This window comes from Chaetodon auriga, chromosome 22 (assembly GCF_051107435.1).
Source record: "Chaetodon auriga isolate fChaAug3 chromosome 22, fChaAug3.hap1, whole genome shotgun sequence".
NCBI classification, from domain to species: domain Eukaryota; kingdom Metazoa; phylum Chordata; class Actinopteri; order Chaetodontiformes; family Chaetodontidae; genus Chaetodon; species Chaetodon auriga.
Window position 1 is genome coordinate 14,026,795 of NC_135095.1, and position 14,790 is coordinate 14,041,584.

The following is a 14,790-nucleotide window of genomic DNA, read 5'->3' on the forward strand; positions in this document are numbered from 1 at the left end:
TCTTTTTCTTCTTCCTATTATTATTATCATTATTACTATCATCACCATCATTACTATTATTTCCATTAATTACAAGTCTTAACCCTAAAATGATAACATAGAATATAATATAAAGTAGAATATAACCAAGCTTTGTTCTCATGATGTCCTCAATATGGTTCAGACACACACATACACTGAGGTCACATCCGTAAACAAAGACGATCCACGTGAAGCAGAGTGGAGCATACCATTTAAACCAAAGGTGGTACTGTGGATAATGTCGCATCATATCACCTTTCCCGTGCTAAATATGTGCATTTAGTTTTATGAGTACCCGTTTTAAACTTAAAACGTTAGTCAAAACACTTGAATCTTTATCATAAACCTTGTATTCGTCCTTACGTGGCCAGTGAGCACCCATATATATCAATGGTTTCGCCTGTTTGTTGTCAAAGACTGTTGGGGTAACGAAGGTCTTTAAACAGACAAGCCGTACGGGACGACGACGAATCTTCCTTTCAAAGCTGAGCTATTTCTGGTGTCAGTCTCCCTTTTCGGAGGCTTGAATGAGGTACAAGTCGCATTTGTCTCCTAGATTTCATTGTATTTGTAATTGTGAATCACTCGGCTGCCTCTGTCGGCAACTTTTACGTCCATTTGAGTTTGGCTTTTTGCTGCGAAGCGGAAACTTACATACAGTCGTCGAAGGCTCCAGCTAGCATGTCAGCGCTAATGTCGAAGGGTATCTGTACGTAGAATTAGTCAAGTTCATGATTTATATTCAGTTGTCATAGCTAGAGCGTTTGGTCGAGTAACAAAGAGTTCGGTGTTAACCCTGCTAACAGTGAGTTTGACAGCAATCTACAACCAACGTCCTCTGCAGTAAAATCGTAGGTCTGTATATGTTTGGGCTCTGGCGTGGACACTGAATTTTAATATACCGTTTTACATGTGTATGGAGTTGTTTTGGTCTGCTGCTCAGATCACGTGTAACCACCTCTGACGCTTGTGTGGATTTCTTTTTTTTTATCCATGTGCATAGCAATTTAACCAGACATTTTCCATGTAGGAATGAGAGACAGGAGGCTGCAGCCAATCACGAGAGTCCCCTTGTAGTTAGCCCAGCCTCCGCGAGCCACTGCTTTGTTTACATTATACTGCAGTCAAATCTGGATCCTAGAAGGCTGTCTTTGTTTCTTCAGGAGTTGCTGTAGCAGTATGGAGTCTATACCAGAAGACCTGTACAGGAAACGATATTTCCTCGATGCTTTTGCTCATATGACATTTATCCAGATATTCATGCAGACGTATTGTTATCAGCACATTGCATTCCAGTGCTGTACATCACAGTGTACAGTACATTTCAGATCAAAACATTATTCCAGATGTTTTTAGAAATCCAGTCTCTATACATGTATGTTTGGGTTTTTCATTCTGCTTTGGCTTTATGGGTTAGTTGCAACAACATACTGACTTTTATTTTGCCGAACATTCAGACTGCTTTAAGAGGATTTCTCATAGCGGAGCAGCAGATGACAGAGTAGACGTAATCCGTAATCAGTTTTCTGGACTGTCCTGCTCCCATCGCTGTGGATAATCTCTGAAAATTGGCCTGGTGCATTGCTGTGACCTAGCTGTCAAGTCTAGCAGATGATGTAATGAATGAGCAGGGGGTACATGGAAGTCACACACTCCCCACACCCCTCCACCCTCACCCCTCGAGCTATCTTTAAACCAAAAGAGCAGCGAGGGAGTGTGTATTCATTTTTGGCAGCAGATAACTGAGACCAGGGACAGGAACACCCAAGGGTCACACTGCCAGCACTGTATGTCTCAGATAATATTAGACGGGCACAGGCCTGCTTGATTAAAGGTGTTACAGTAATCCTGATACATTTCTGTGTGTTTTGTTTAACCAGTTGTGGTATGTTAAGAACATGTTCCAACAAGTTCCATGGCATTTCATGAAGTTTGAGTGCCTCAATTCATGCCATTTGGCTTTACTTTGTGTTTTCTCACTAACATTCCCTTCTTATTCTTATCGACACAGAAACAGGTGTAACTGGATCGTTTTGAAGGTGAAAAGTCATTCTGTTGTCCCATGTTGCCCTGGAAAAACAACTGATCTCAGATAGGCCTGGACGCTGTGTCCCTTCCTATCCTCAAGGAATACAAGCTATTGTTTAAACCTAGTTATGAAAGTGGATTCTGTTTGTGTCCTGACTTTTGATAATGTTGTTTACCCCCGTGGCAGTACTGAATCACCAGACAGTATTTTTCCAGTGGATTGCTTCATGCACCGTCAGTGAGTTTAATATTAAGATAATAAGATGTTGACATTCAGAACTGTGCAGCAAGGCAGCCGCCTCCATTCCCATGGAGACTGGCCTGCCAACTGTTTTATTGAGTGTGAGTGCCTGGTGTTTTTGTTACACACTGTTAACAGCCTTAGCAACAGAAACTAGTGCTGAAGTGAAAAATGAATGATCTGTCACTCACTGACAGTCACTTGCTCATACAAGCACTGATAAAACTAAGGTGAAGTTTGCTTAATTTGTTTTCTTGTCACTCAACTCTTTTTTTAATTAGAAATTACTTTTAAAAGATTTGGTAGCTGATAGTTTTGTTATTGGCAGCAAATCCCAGGAAAAGACTCTCAGCCCCAAGTCCATTTGTATGTTAAGAAGGGCGGAGGAATTCCCTAAAACAACTGGATGCTGTTTTAGCATTTAGCATTGAGACAGGAGTAAGTAGCACATATGTGTGGGACTATTTTCTTTTGCGGAACAATACATATTTGTTAAAGTGACTATTTGCAGCACCAGGATGGGTGTATGTGTGATTGACTCAAAATTAACTACAGAGCTTGTAGTCATGGAAAATGTTACCCAGTGCAACAGGCGGCACATTGAGTTGTTTTTAATAGTTTAACTGTGGCACTCAAATAAAAAGTTTCATCAGGCTTTGGCAACATGGACAATACTTGTTAGTTGGATTAAGTCATTGTGGGTTTGGGTCTTTTTGCTAAAAATTCTGAATTTCAGCAGATGTCAAATTTCGGGGATCTTTTAATGTTGTGGTAGCTCCTATTTGCCTTCTTGACAGCAGCATCCAAACAAAGGATAGAATGATAAACCTCCACTTAATGTGTACACCTGTTCCTGTGTTCCTGTGAAAGCAGGAAAATAGCCATCAGCTCGTGACTTGCTGAGTGTTAAACAAAGTGTAAGGAAATCCAGTGGCTTTCTGCCAAAGTTAGAGTCAGCAAGCTAAGGGTTATAACCAACTTCTCATGTGCAGCTGTGGTCCAAAATGCCTCTAAATGATGAGCGACCTGCCTCAACGTCCAGCGGCGAGGACCAAGGCAGTGATGTGGAGTCGTCGTCAGAGCGTTATGACAGCATGACGTCGACCAGCGACCTGGAGTGTTCCCGTGAAAGCTTCACTAGCGACGGCTCCAGCAAGCACTGCACTCCCTCATGTGAGTTTGCTCTGGGGACCGCCTCTGACTGTTTTCATGTCCGTGTCCATGATTGTCTTCCTGTGTCGGGAAAGGCTTTGTAGTCGCTTTGGCTACTTCACTTTGAAAAATCACATTCATAATGCTGTGTGGTTCACACTTTGAGTTTCAGAGCCTGAATGTTATCTGCATTCACATTCCACGAGTATCCACCCTCACCGCTGTTATCAACAGTTGAGTTTGTGTGCCCATTTTCTTTGTTTAAGTTCTTATTTGTCTAATTACAAACCTTGTTCCATGTTTGGTTACCACAGCAAGCCCGCCAATAGTCTTAACCCTGGATGAAGTCATGGAGACTGCCAGTGACCTGTTCAATCTCACCCTTGCCCATGAGATCAATGTGAACCGCGACTTCCACCTGGAACAACCCAGCCTACCTCAGAACTGGTATATATGAAAAGGATTTTGGGTCTCCATTTGCTCACACCCTGATCATGTTTTGTGGATTATCGGTGAACCTAAATACCAGAGAGAGCTGCTTATTGTGTGTCATGGACAGTGTTACTATGTCGACTGCAGAGTAGCCGTAAAAGGGGACTGGCAGTCGACACCGATATGTGAGTTTTCAAAGGAACACGAGACAGCGGAAATCCAAAGAGACACCATTAGGTGTGGCCAGACTGCAAGTGAATCAATTATTAAATAAGTTGAGGAGCATGGCTTCAAATATCATGACAGCCTCTAACAAACTGTATCAACAAAGGGGAACTGCTGTGACAGGTTTAGATTAACCAACAGCCAACAGACTCTGAATTGTAGTGGAGTACAAGAATAAAGCAGCAGAAAATTAAAATATTGAAGTTCCTCAGTACTTAAATACAGTTCTTGAATAAATGCACTTCCTTCTTTTTCACCAGCCAAAGCCCATTTAAAAAAATGACTGTTTTTCCCGACAGATAGTATATTCAGCCAAACTAAATCCCTCATTTCCTTTTTTTAGTGTCTGGAAGGTAGTGAAGGAAATGGTCCACAAGGCCTTCTGGAACATCCTGGAGTCTGAGCTGAACGATGACCCACCTGAGTACGGGCAAGCCATCATATTATTGGAGGATATTAGAGAGGTCAGTACACACAGTCTGATGTTTACATCTTCACTAGAAAGGACTTAAATGCTCTGACTGACATTTCCTCATGTTGATTTGCAGCACATTTTCATTATCCTCTGAAAATTTACTACGACTTTACTATTTTAACTATACTATCTGCTGCACAACAAATTGTCCCATTGGGGGACAAATCAAGTAACTTGAACTTAAACTTGAAATTTAAAGATCCTTTTATAGAAAAGCAAGAACAAATCAAGCAGCATCATGCAAATAATCCTTTTCCAAAATCATTTTCCCGTTTGCACAGATCTTGCTGTCATTCCTTAACCCGGGTGCCAATCGGATGAGGACCCAGATCATGGAGGTGCTGGACATAGACCTGATTCGTCAGCAGGCTGACAACGATGCTGTGGACATCCAGGGGCTTGCCTCTTACATCATCACCACCATGGGCAAGATCTGTGCACCAATCAGGGATGGTGACATCAAGAAGCTCCGCGAAAACCCAGATAACATAGTGACACTGTTCAAGTAAGTACACATTTACTAAAGGTAATTAAAAACATTTAGGTTTATTTCCAGAGATTGGATTCTGTCTATGAGAATACATGAACTGTTTTATTTAATCACAGCTGCACTTCACTTTTTTTTTTTTTTACATCAGAGAGATCTTCCGTGTGCTGGACCTGATGAAGGTCGACATGGTCAACCATTCAATAAAAAGTCTGAGGGTTGTGCTGCAGAGAGAGGGTGTGGAGTATGAGAGGGCAAAGTTTCAATGCATCCTGGACAAAACACCCAGTGAGTGCACAACAACACAACACGACTGTTAGAACATGTGTTATCTGCTGTGTAATAGCAAACATACTCAGGTTTGGTCAGATATTAGGTCACTACAACTTAATGAGTATTAAGAACAAACTCCTCAGTCGGTATTACTGTGATAAACGTCCTCAGATGGTTTGAACCACACCACCTCGTGGATCAAGTTAGCAGTGGAGGAGCTGCAGTCGGCCATCGTCCCCAAAGGTCAGGAGAATGGACAGCAAGCGGTGCTGGGGCCCTTTCAGATTCTCAACACTGCCTTCCTTCATATCCTGACATGGGACTTCAGTAAGAACCCACTGCCTGAGGTAAGACACATAGAAATCTCAGTAAGTGAATAAGTGAATTTCACAAATGCTGAACTATTATTTTTTTCGGTTCTGCTTTAGACCTGGGTGACTGATGAGATGCGTCTGCGAGAGATTCAGCAGCAGCTCCAGCAGTGCCAGATGGTGAACGAGGTGTTGCTCATTGTCCACAGCACCATCGGAGGGCCTGTCCAGGGTCTGTCATTCCTGTCCGACCGTCTGAAGAGGATGACCAGTGTGCTCTTGGATGGGATGCACAGCCCGTCAGTCCACTTTTTTTTATTATTCATCTTAAATCCACAATCTTTGTTCAACCACACAGCTGGTTATTTACTATCCGGAGCTCCTGTCTGCCTGTCTTTAGGAACTTTAACCTAGAAGAGGCACTAGAGGGCGTCAGCGCTCAGATCTGCTGCGAGCTCAACAAGTCTCTAACAGAGAGGGACTACCCTGCACTGACCCCAGCACTGCAGGCCATCCTTAGGGGCCAGATCTGCAGCATCACTCAGAAGGACAATTCCATCCGCATTCTTGTTGGTGAGAGAGTGAGCAGGAGCGACTGTGTGCTTAACTGAGCCTCGAGCTAAGCCTAGGATCTCAAGTTATTTTACTCAAACATAGAGTTTTGTGCCATTTTCTAACCTGTTTCCTTTATTCTCTTGATTCCTGTGCAGAGGATCGTGTGCAGCAGTACTTCAAGGTGCTCATCTCTGATCCCAAATCCCGGGTGGAACCTGAACAGATACCAGCCGGCCTGACAGCCATCAAACCTGAATTAGCATTGTTGGGAGCCGAGTTCATCTCCCTGGTCAAGTACAACAAGACTGTCTATGGACCTTTCTACGCGGATATCATCAGGAAGCTGGTGTTCAGCAACAACCCACCAGCAGCAAACCCTCCTCAGGACGCCGCTTGCGAAACCGTTCCCTCCAGTTAAAACCAAACTTTGGCTCATGCTGTCTATGGAGTCTTTTTGCTTCTAGGTATAGCTAAAGCCGAGGTACTACAGTAGCTAGGCTGTACTGCTGTTTGTTCGGGCAGTGTTCTCCAATAGTTGGAGTTACCTTCAGCAAAATATAAATGTAGTTTTTACCGCTACATTTAGCAGCGCTGCACTGCAGTGTAGGTACTGTGTGGTCGACATTTGATGTGACCTGCGTTCTTTGTGTCAAATGTTCTGAAATGTGCTCTCCTGTGAACATTTACAGCCTCAAACCGGAAGTTACAAGTGTTATAATGATCCCTTTCTGAACCCAGGAGTGATCCCTATATTATAAATATGTCTGCAGTCAAACTGTTATTTTGAAGGGAGTCCACGGAGGAGAAGGGCAAAACCGTAGTATGCTTAAAGGATACGGTAAGCTTTATGAAGCAAAGAGGAAGAAGCTTATATATTTAGAAAAATAGCAGAGATTATTTACGTATAACAAGTTATTTATCGCAGGCAACTATATAGTGTATCTACAGTTAACTATGACCACCTTTGAACATGTTACTGTAAAACACGAGATGTCCCTTTTCCCGCGAGATTAGTCCTTTTGATTGTTCTCCCTTAAACCTTTGTTACCAGCCAGAGAACTAAACTTTATGTATTCTGTTTAATCCACTGATATTACTATAGAGCAAAAAAATAGAGGTAGAAATAAAAAAAATAATTACAGAGAAAGGAAAAAAAAGGTTTCTGCATGAGTGTCTTTGTGTTGAGGTTAAGTCATTTTAGCTTTTACTTAAGTAATCTCTTGGCATATTTGTCACTTGTTCTATGTTCTTTACTTTCACTTACTCTCTGCGAGCCTAATACTTGATATGTTGATTTAGTCGCAATGTTTGTTACATTTTGAGCTACTGTTTTTGTTCCAGTATCTCTGTATTGGAAAGGTGCTGAAGTCAAAAGCGTGTCCTACATTTCCAGTGGACCCAATGATGCACAAAAGAAAAGTTATGTTCTTTACATGAAAGTTTACATGAATAAAACATCAAAAAGATGATGGACCTCTGCTGAATTACATGATATGTAAATTATACTGTATACTTTGGCCAATCGTGCTCCTGTAAATGCCTTTCCCTCCACATTGTCAGAGTCTGAAAGTATATCAAATATTTGTATTCACAATATTTTTAGAAATACAGCCGTATCGTTCCACTTGGTATCTTAAAAGTCATAAAACAACAAGTGTAGGCATGGTAATTTTTCTTCGTTATATAAGTTTTTGGCAGTTTTGGCTTTGTTAAATAGCAGAGCCAAGCTGTTGCTAAGGGCTGAGCCATGGCACATGAGGAACATGCTCCACCAGGTGAAATATATACATAAAAAGTGAGGTATATGTAGCTTCATAACATTAAAGCATAATACATCATATTAATGCAAAGGGATTATTTGTCTCTGGGGACCTTCAGATTTTTTAGAATACATGATTTTTTTGTCATGAACATCCCTGCAGATAATGTTGCTGAAGTTAGCAGGAAAGTTAGGATCAGCATCCTGGAAAAACATTTGAGATTTGCATCCTTACACATGAAATATGGACCAAGTTCATATCAGGTAAGATACGGTGGTGGAATTTGATTCACGGACTTCCTTGTCGAAATGTTTATTCAGAAATGACAGTGCCAGTGAGCTGATTTGTCCATAGGATTATGCAGTTAATCTATTTGTAGGTACTTATAATAGCATTATCAGCGCATCACTGCACTGTGGAATAAACAACATGCTCTCATCTCTTGCTGTCACTAGGCAGCAATGTTAACTTTAATTACAGTCCGGAGATCTTGATTCTGCGAGTTGCAAACACAAATAGAGACTCTGTTGACTTAACAAGCAGTGTGATGTTTAGTGGACTGAAAGCATTAAGACTGTGTAACGAATTTGGAGAAAAGTCCTATACACAACAGCTTTTATTCAAACTATGTACAAATGAATAACTGACAAAAGTCATGCGCATTTCTCCAACTTGTAACAGCACCGCATTAACAGCAACACATAATAGCTCTGTCCTGTACGTTTTTACCAGTCAAACTACGGCCATTCGAACAAAAAATTCCTTTGGGGACATTTTTAGTTATTATATGATTATTCTCATATTCGCCAAAATGTATTTAAATGATTTAACCCTTATTTCCGAGCGTAGACGCGCTCTTTGAAAGCAGCATCAGTTTGCCCAGTGACCGAATTCGTCAAATGCATGACCTCACCACTCACGTGGTTTAAATCTCGCCGCGCAATTGGCTGCTTGACACCGGGGTAGTTGTTTTTGTTCTGAATCAGGAAGCTCACTTTCAAAATTGGGCGTACAGTACAACACTAACAGGGAAATTAACTGTCTTGGGTTCCTTTAAACGTGGCTTTGCCTTACAACCATTTACGCTTCAACAAATAACGTCCTCGTTAAAGAAAAGAAGACATTGTAAGTATTCGGCGGCGGATACTTTGTTTGTTTCATTATCTGTTGCAGGTTGGGGTGACTGAACTTGTCCAGACAAGTGTTGAAATAAGCAGATGGTGATACGATGGAAGGTACTAGAAACTGTCAGAGGGAATTAATGATAAACGCTTCATTAACCAGGTCGCTACGCTGTCTAAACTTAGTCTGCATTATTTTAGAGCAAAATATTAATGGAAGGTGGTTAAACTTTGTAATATGTCAGTTCTGTATCGTTGACTTCTTCTGTGGTATTTTCACTTTCCGGATCTTCCTGTTCCCTTTTTTACATTTTGTATTTCCGGCACGTCGTTAGTTACAAGTGTACTGTTGTTTATTCTGGAGCTATTTTCATTGTTCATGCAGGGCTGCAACAAATATTGTCATTATGAATTTATCTGTCAATTATGTTCTGCTTATTTAGATTAAATGTAAAAGACATCACATAACAATCACATGTGGTTGCAAGGTTCAGGCGCCCACATACTTTTGGCCAGATACTGACGTCCATCACACTTCCCTCCATCTCCTCCATTGATTTGCAGTGCAACAGGAACCTGCATGGTTGGTGTGTTGTGCAGAGATGGCGCTGGAGGAATGGGCGCGGAGCTGTCTGCTGCGCTTTCGCCACAGACTGGAGCAGGACATCAAGCCGTCCTACCTGATGGACCACATGATCAGTGATGGCGTGCTGACTGTGGATGAGGAGGAGAGGATCCGGACCCAGGTGAGCCTCTGCTTCACGTGGGAGTGTCAAGGGGGAATAGTTTGTAATTTGGAACCAGTGTTACACAGTGTTTCCTTCAGTTTTGTGTCTCTTTTACCCTTTTACTTCAACTGACTCACACATATGCCACCAAATATTATCAAGGTGAAGCTTTTGTCCAGCTTTTTGTTCATGAGCTTTCATTTTATCAACCTATTTACGTAATCCTTTCCTCCTCTTGGACTTTGTCATTGGACATGTAGTGAGTCACCGTCCTCCTGATCTAATTTCTCTTTATTGCCACTTTAGCTTTTACGTCCAGGAATTCAAGATGTTCAAGACAAAACTCTCCTCACCATCCTTATCACTCACGGCTCCTTTCAGCCACCTTTCAGCAATTAACAGTCACTCTTTTTCAGATGTACATTTTTCAATTTTACTGTACTTACTCTGAATAGCAGCATGTAAAATGCACATTATGAAGCCTCTAATGTCACTTTCTGTCTCCAGCCCACCAGGAAGGATCAGGCTGTGGCCCTGCTGGAGCTGCTGCTGAGGAAGGACAACCGTGCCTACATCTCCTTCTACAATGCCCTGGTCAAGGAGACGTACGATGATTTGGCCAGTCTGCTTCACGTGGACCTACCGCACTTATCGGCCGATGCACACAAGAGCTCCTCTGACGACTGCACGCCTTATGGTGAGAAAGGTGACAGGCTGCCTGTCATTTTTAATTCACCAAAGTGTTATTTTGTGCACATGGAAGGTTGAAAACTGTCTCCTGTCCTCTCTGTCAATCCCTTTCCTCTTTGTCTAATAGTCCAGACAGTGCTCAGTGAAGGCGGCGTACCACAGAGGCCCGTGGTGTTTGTCAGCAGACCAGAACTTGTGAACCGGGTCAGGGAGAAGCTCTACTGGTTGCAGAAGGAGCCTGGCTGGGTCACAGTGTTCGGCATGGCTGGCTCGGGCAAATCCGTCCTGGCTGCTGAGGCCGTCAGACACCACGGACTCATCGAAGGTGAATAATCTTGGACTGGCTGTCACTATGTTATGTTGCTTTGAACCTGTCAAGCATGAAAGGAAAGAAAAAACATGGAGAAACTGTGAAAAATTTGTAATATTCCTGGACGTTTGGTAGCTTCTCGCCTCTCTGACTTCTGTCTCTTCCCTCCCCCGCCTCATGCGTCCATCAGAGTGCTTCCCCGGAGGGATCCACTGGCTGTCCATCGGCCAGCTGGACAAACCAGACTTGCTGGTTAAGATCCAGTCGTTGTGCTTCCGGCTGGAGCAGAGCCTGGACTCCCAGTCCCTCCACCGGCCCCCCAACTCTCTGGACGAGGCCAAGGAGCGTCTGCGCTTCCTCATGCTGCGCAGATATCCGAGGTTGCTATATGTTCAGATAAACATGATCTGCTTTGTGTTTCTCAGATGGATTGTGACTGTTTAAATGCTGCTGTCGGTTCAAGATACTAAACTGCAACGCAAAGCAAATGAGCTTGTTGATTGGACTATAAATACAAATACAGACATGTATATATATTGTTGTAGTGCTAATAACTGCAAGAAGACTAGATGATCCACTTTGTGTATAATTTACTCAACTGTGTCTACGTGCAGTGTAAATACACTCTAATGAGCTTAAAACTCTCATGTGTGTTAATCTTTTTCACCTTTTTCTTGTCTTTGAACACTTCTCTGTGTCTGTTTTGGCTTCAGAGCGCTGCTGATTTTGGATGACATCTGGGACAGCACAGTTCTCAAGGTGTTTGACATTCACTGTCGGATACTTCTGACCACCAGAAATAGAAGTCTTACCGACTCTGTCAGCGGTATGTGTCCTATTTTTTACTCCGCTCACTGTACACATGCAGTCTTCAGCACATTAAACCTGCTGTGAAAAATGGAAAAGACTGAAAATGTCCAATACCTGTGCTTTTATTTTGAAGGTGCTAAATATGAGGTGGAAGTGGCGAGTGGTCTGGATGAAAACAAAGGGCTGGAGATCCTCGCTCTGTACACTAAAACTAAAACTCACGCGCTTCCTGAGGAGGCTCGCAGCATCGTCAGAGAATGTAAAGGTCTGTACTTGTTTAACAATATAGATTACAAATACTGTTACACAATTTGGCTTATAGAGCTAAAATATTATTATAAAGGGGAGCAAAGACCTGAAGAAAACATGCCTCTTCGGAGGGTTCAAACATTTCTGCCTCTCTGTGCCGCCATCCCAGGCTCCCCTCTGGTTGTGTCCCTGATTGGGGCTCTTCTCAAAGAGAAACCCAATCGTTGGCGTTACTATCTCCGCCAGCTGCAGCAGAAGCAGTTCAAGCGTATAAGGAAGTCATCGTCTTACGACTACGACGCCCTCGATCAAGCCATGGCTGCCAGCATTGAAGTCCTGCCTGACGAGCATCGAGAGCTCTACAAGGACCTCACTGTGCTCGAGAAGGACATCAAAGTCCCTGCAAAGGTTTGGCTGCACATCAAGTCACATGGCCGTCTTCATTTATTTGCTCTCAACTGAGCCTGGAAAGAAATCCACTATGTCCCAGTACTTGGACAAATTCGAGTATTATTCTTTGTCCCAGGTGCTGTCTGTACTGTGGGACTTGGAGTCGGAGGAGGTGGAGGACATTCTCGAGGAGTTTGTCAACAAGTCTCTGCTTTTTGTGGACAGTCATAATAAACCCTACCTGTACTACCTCCATGACCTCCAGCTGGACTTCCTGGTGGAGCAGAATCGCACCCAGCTGGAGGTTAGTTTGAATGCAAGCTTACAAGACCTAAAACTGTTGGACTTCAATCTTTTTGTTAAGTGTCCATTAAGCAAGAGGCGTTAAAAGGTGAAACAGTGGTTTTACAGCAGCTGGCCTTGTAAAGGATTGACTGCTGTGTCTTTTATTTCTACTATACTTCATGCCAAAAGGCAGTTCAGCCGTTCAGGCTTTCAAACAGGAAGCTCCTCTTGCAGACAAACTCACTTTTAAGTTAAAGTGTTTAAATGACAAATGCTCATTTTAATAGCCAATTAAATGCCATTCATTCTGGTTTTGTTGGTCTTTCAGAATCTTCTAGCTGAGTTTAATTCTTTTAAGATAAGATAAGACTTTATTTACCCTATGGCAATAAAATTCAGTTGTCAACAGCAGCAGAATAAAAAAAAAGAAAGAAAAGAAACAGGAATAGAAAAGAAAAAAGATACAGAATAAAATCAACAATAGATAAAAACATCAAAATAAAAATCAACTGTATATATATTTATCACAGGACATGTTATATGCTGAACATATTAGCATGTTTTGCTCACGGTATCTCAAGCTAAATTTGGCTCTTTTTAACGAAATGTCTTTATTTCTTTGTTATTTTTTATTTAATTTCATCATGTATAAGTAAAGGTTGTGTGTGTGTGTGTGTGTGTGTGTGTGTGTGTGTGTGTGTGTGTGTGTTTTTCAGAGCCTTCACTCGAAGGTGGTGCATCAGTACCAGCAGCACTACAGAGATGGTCCTCCCACCTCCGGAGATGAGGAATGTCTCTACTGGATCAGATTCCTGACTTACCACATGGCCAAAGCCAACCTGTTGCAGGTAAACACTCTCGCTCAGCCAGTGCAGACACGAGGCCTAAGAAGGTCTTCTTTTTCCAGCGTCTGTCTGTCTTGTCCTTACTTGCTCACCATGCCTCCGTTGGTCTCTCTCCGTCTAGGATCTGTACTCGCTCATGTTTTCTCTGGAGTGGGTGAGCATCAAGGCCCGGATAATGGGCCCGGCTCCTCTCATCAGCGACTATGTGGAATATGGACCTATTCTGGACAAAGAGGTGAGCAGCCGACTAAACTTAACTGAAACGAAGCCAGCGCGGTGACTCTGTGTGTGAGCTGACTTTTGCCTCCTCAGCCGCAGCTGTAGAAGTTGTTGTCTTTTTTGCCCTTGCCCTCTCTGTGAAACTTTGTGAATTAAATTAACAGCGTTCCCCTCTATTATCTCATAAACATAAGTGCAGTGTCCTTCCATGTTTTTGCTGTCCCCTGTTCCCTTCCCAATTTCCATCAATACTAGAAGGCAGGTTTGGTAATTGGCAAATGGTTTATCGCACAGGAGCGGGGGAAAGCATGGGACTGCGGTGTGGAGCTCCCACACCTGTTTTACCAGGACCTGCATAATAAGAAGGCACTGGCAACAGCAATTAATGATTTTTATGCCAAAGTGACTTTTAATCTTCTGTCTAATGTGTGTGTCGTGATGCATGAAGATTCTATGAGTATTTTCCAACAATATTTATTTTATTTTTTTGTCCATGTAAGTTGCAAGTCTAAATTTGATTTATCGATGATATTTTGCGATTAGAATGGAAAATTGTGATGAGCAATGTGAGAAAAAGGAGCAAAATCAGGAAATTATTCAAATATTAAACTCCTTACTTTCCTCTGAGGAATAGTTGTGCCCTGATGATGATGGCCAGTCCCATGTCGTCTCTCTTTGGTGTAACATGCAGTGGACTTTCCTCTCTCCCTCCAGAACAGTGAAGTGCGCAGTCACTTCCAGGAGTTTCTGTCTCTGAACGGACACCAGCTGGAGCAGCGTCCTTTCCCCGACGTGGTGCAGCTCGCTCTGTCTCAGCCACAGACGTCGGAGGTCTACAAACAGGCTCTGCTGCAGGCAAAGGAGCGGGCCTCCGCAGGGAAACTCTACTTTAACTTGCTGTACGCAAGATTTCACTATGATGCTCTGATAATGAAGTTAAAACCAAGTGATGCATTGACCTTGTTGTGCATCTATCTATTGTAAAGTTTACAAAAATACAACGCAAACATGGTGACCATAGGCTGGCTGTCTTTCATTTGTGTCTTCCAGGAACAAGCTCAGTGTCGAGAGTCTGTCCCGTCTGGTGATCCACCCCCACCAGGGCTCCATCTACTCCGCCTGCTTCTCCCACGATGGGACAAAGATCGCCTCCAGTGGAGCCAGCAAGACACTCAAGGCATCA

The 14,790-nt window shown here is 42.7% G+C and overlaps 2 protein-coding genes across 2 annotated transcripts in view; both read left to right on the forward strand.

Annotated features, from left to right (window-relative positions):
• Positions 1-425: 425 nt before the first annotated feature.
• On the forward strand, positions 426-7,667 carry tcp11l2 (t-complex 11, testis-specific-like 2). Its single transcript, XM_076722601.1, has 10 exons — positions 426-553; positions 3,283-3,463; positions 3,757-3,889; positions 4,443-4,563; positions 4,856-5,079; positions 5,213-5,349; positions 5,506-5,681; positions 5,763-5,944; positions 6,046-6,218; positions 6,356-7,667. Exons 2-10 carry the CDS (start codon positions 3,295-3,297, stop codon positions 6,616-6,618), a joined length of 1,578 nt encoding a protein of 525 aa, XP_076578716.1. The 5' UTR covers positions 426-553; positions 3,283-3,294; the 3' UTR covers positions 6,619-7,667.
• A 1,263-nt stretch (positions 7,668-8,930) lies between these two features.
• The window catches only part of apaf1 (apoptotic peptidase activating factor 1), a 41,724-nt gene continuing 35,864 nt past the window's right edge, over positions 8,931-14,790 (forward strand). Inside the window, exons 1-13 of the mRNA XM_076722564.1 lie at positions 8,931-9,085; positions 9,646-9,827; positions 10,317-10,506; positions 10,627-10,824; positions 11,000-11,189; positions 11,523-11,635; positions 11,753-11,884; positions 12,038-12,276; positions 12,395-12,562; positions 13,260-13,391; positions 13,510-13,623; positions 14,322-14,506; positions 14,658-14,784. Of these exons, the coding sequence (XP_076578679.1) occupies positions 9,684-9,827; positions 10,317-10,506; positions 10,627-10,824; positions 11,000-11,189; positions 11,523-11,635; positions 11,753-11,884; positions 12,038-12,276; positions 12,395-12,562; positions 13,260-13,391; positions 13,510-13,623; positions 14,322-14,506; positions 14,658-14,784 (1,932 nt within the window). The 5' untranslated portion in view covers positions 8,931-9,085; positions 9,646-9,683. The remainder of the gene's footprint in view (positions 9,086-9,645; positions 9,828-10,316; positions 10,507-10,626; positions 10,825-10,999; positions 11,190-11,522; positions 11,636-11,752; positions 11,885-12,037; positions 12,277-12,394; positions 12,563-13,259; positions 13,392-13,509; positions 13,624-14,321; positions 14,507-14,657; positions 14,785-14,790) is intronic.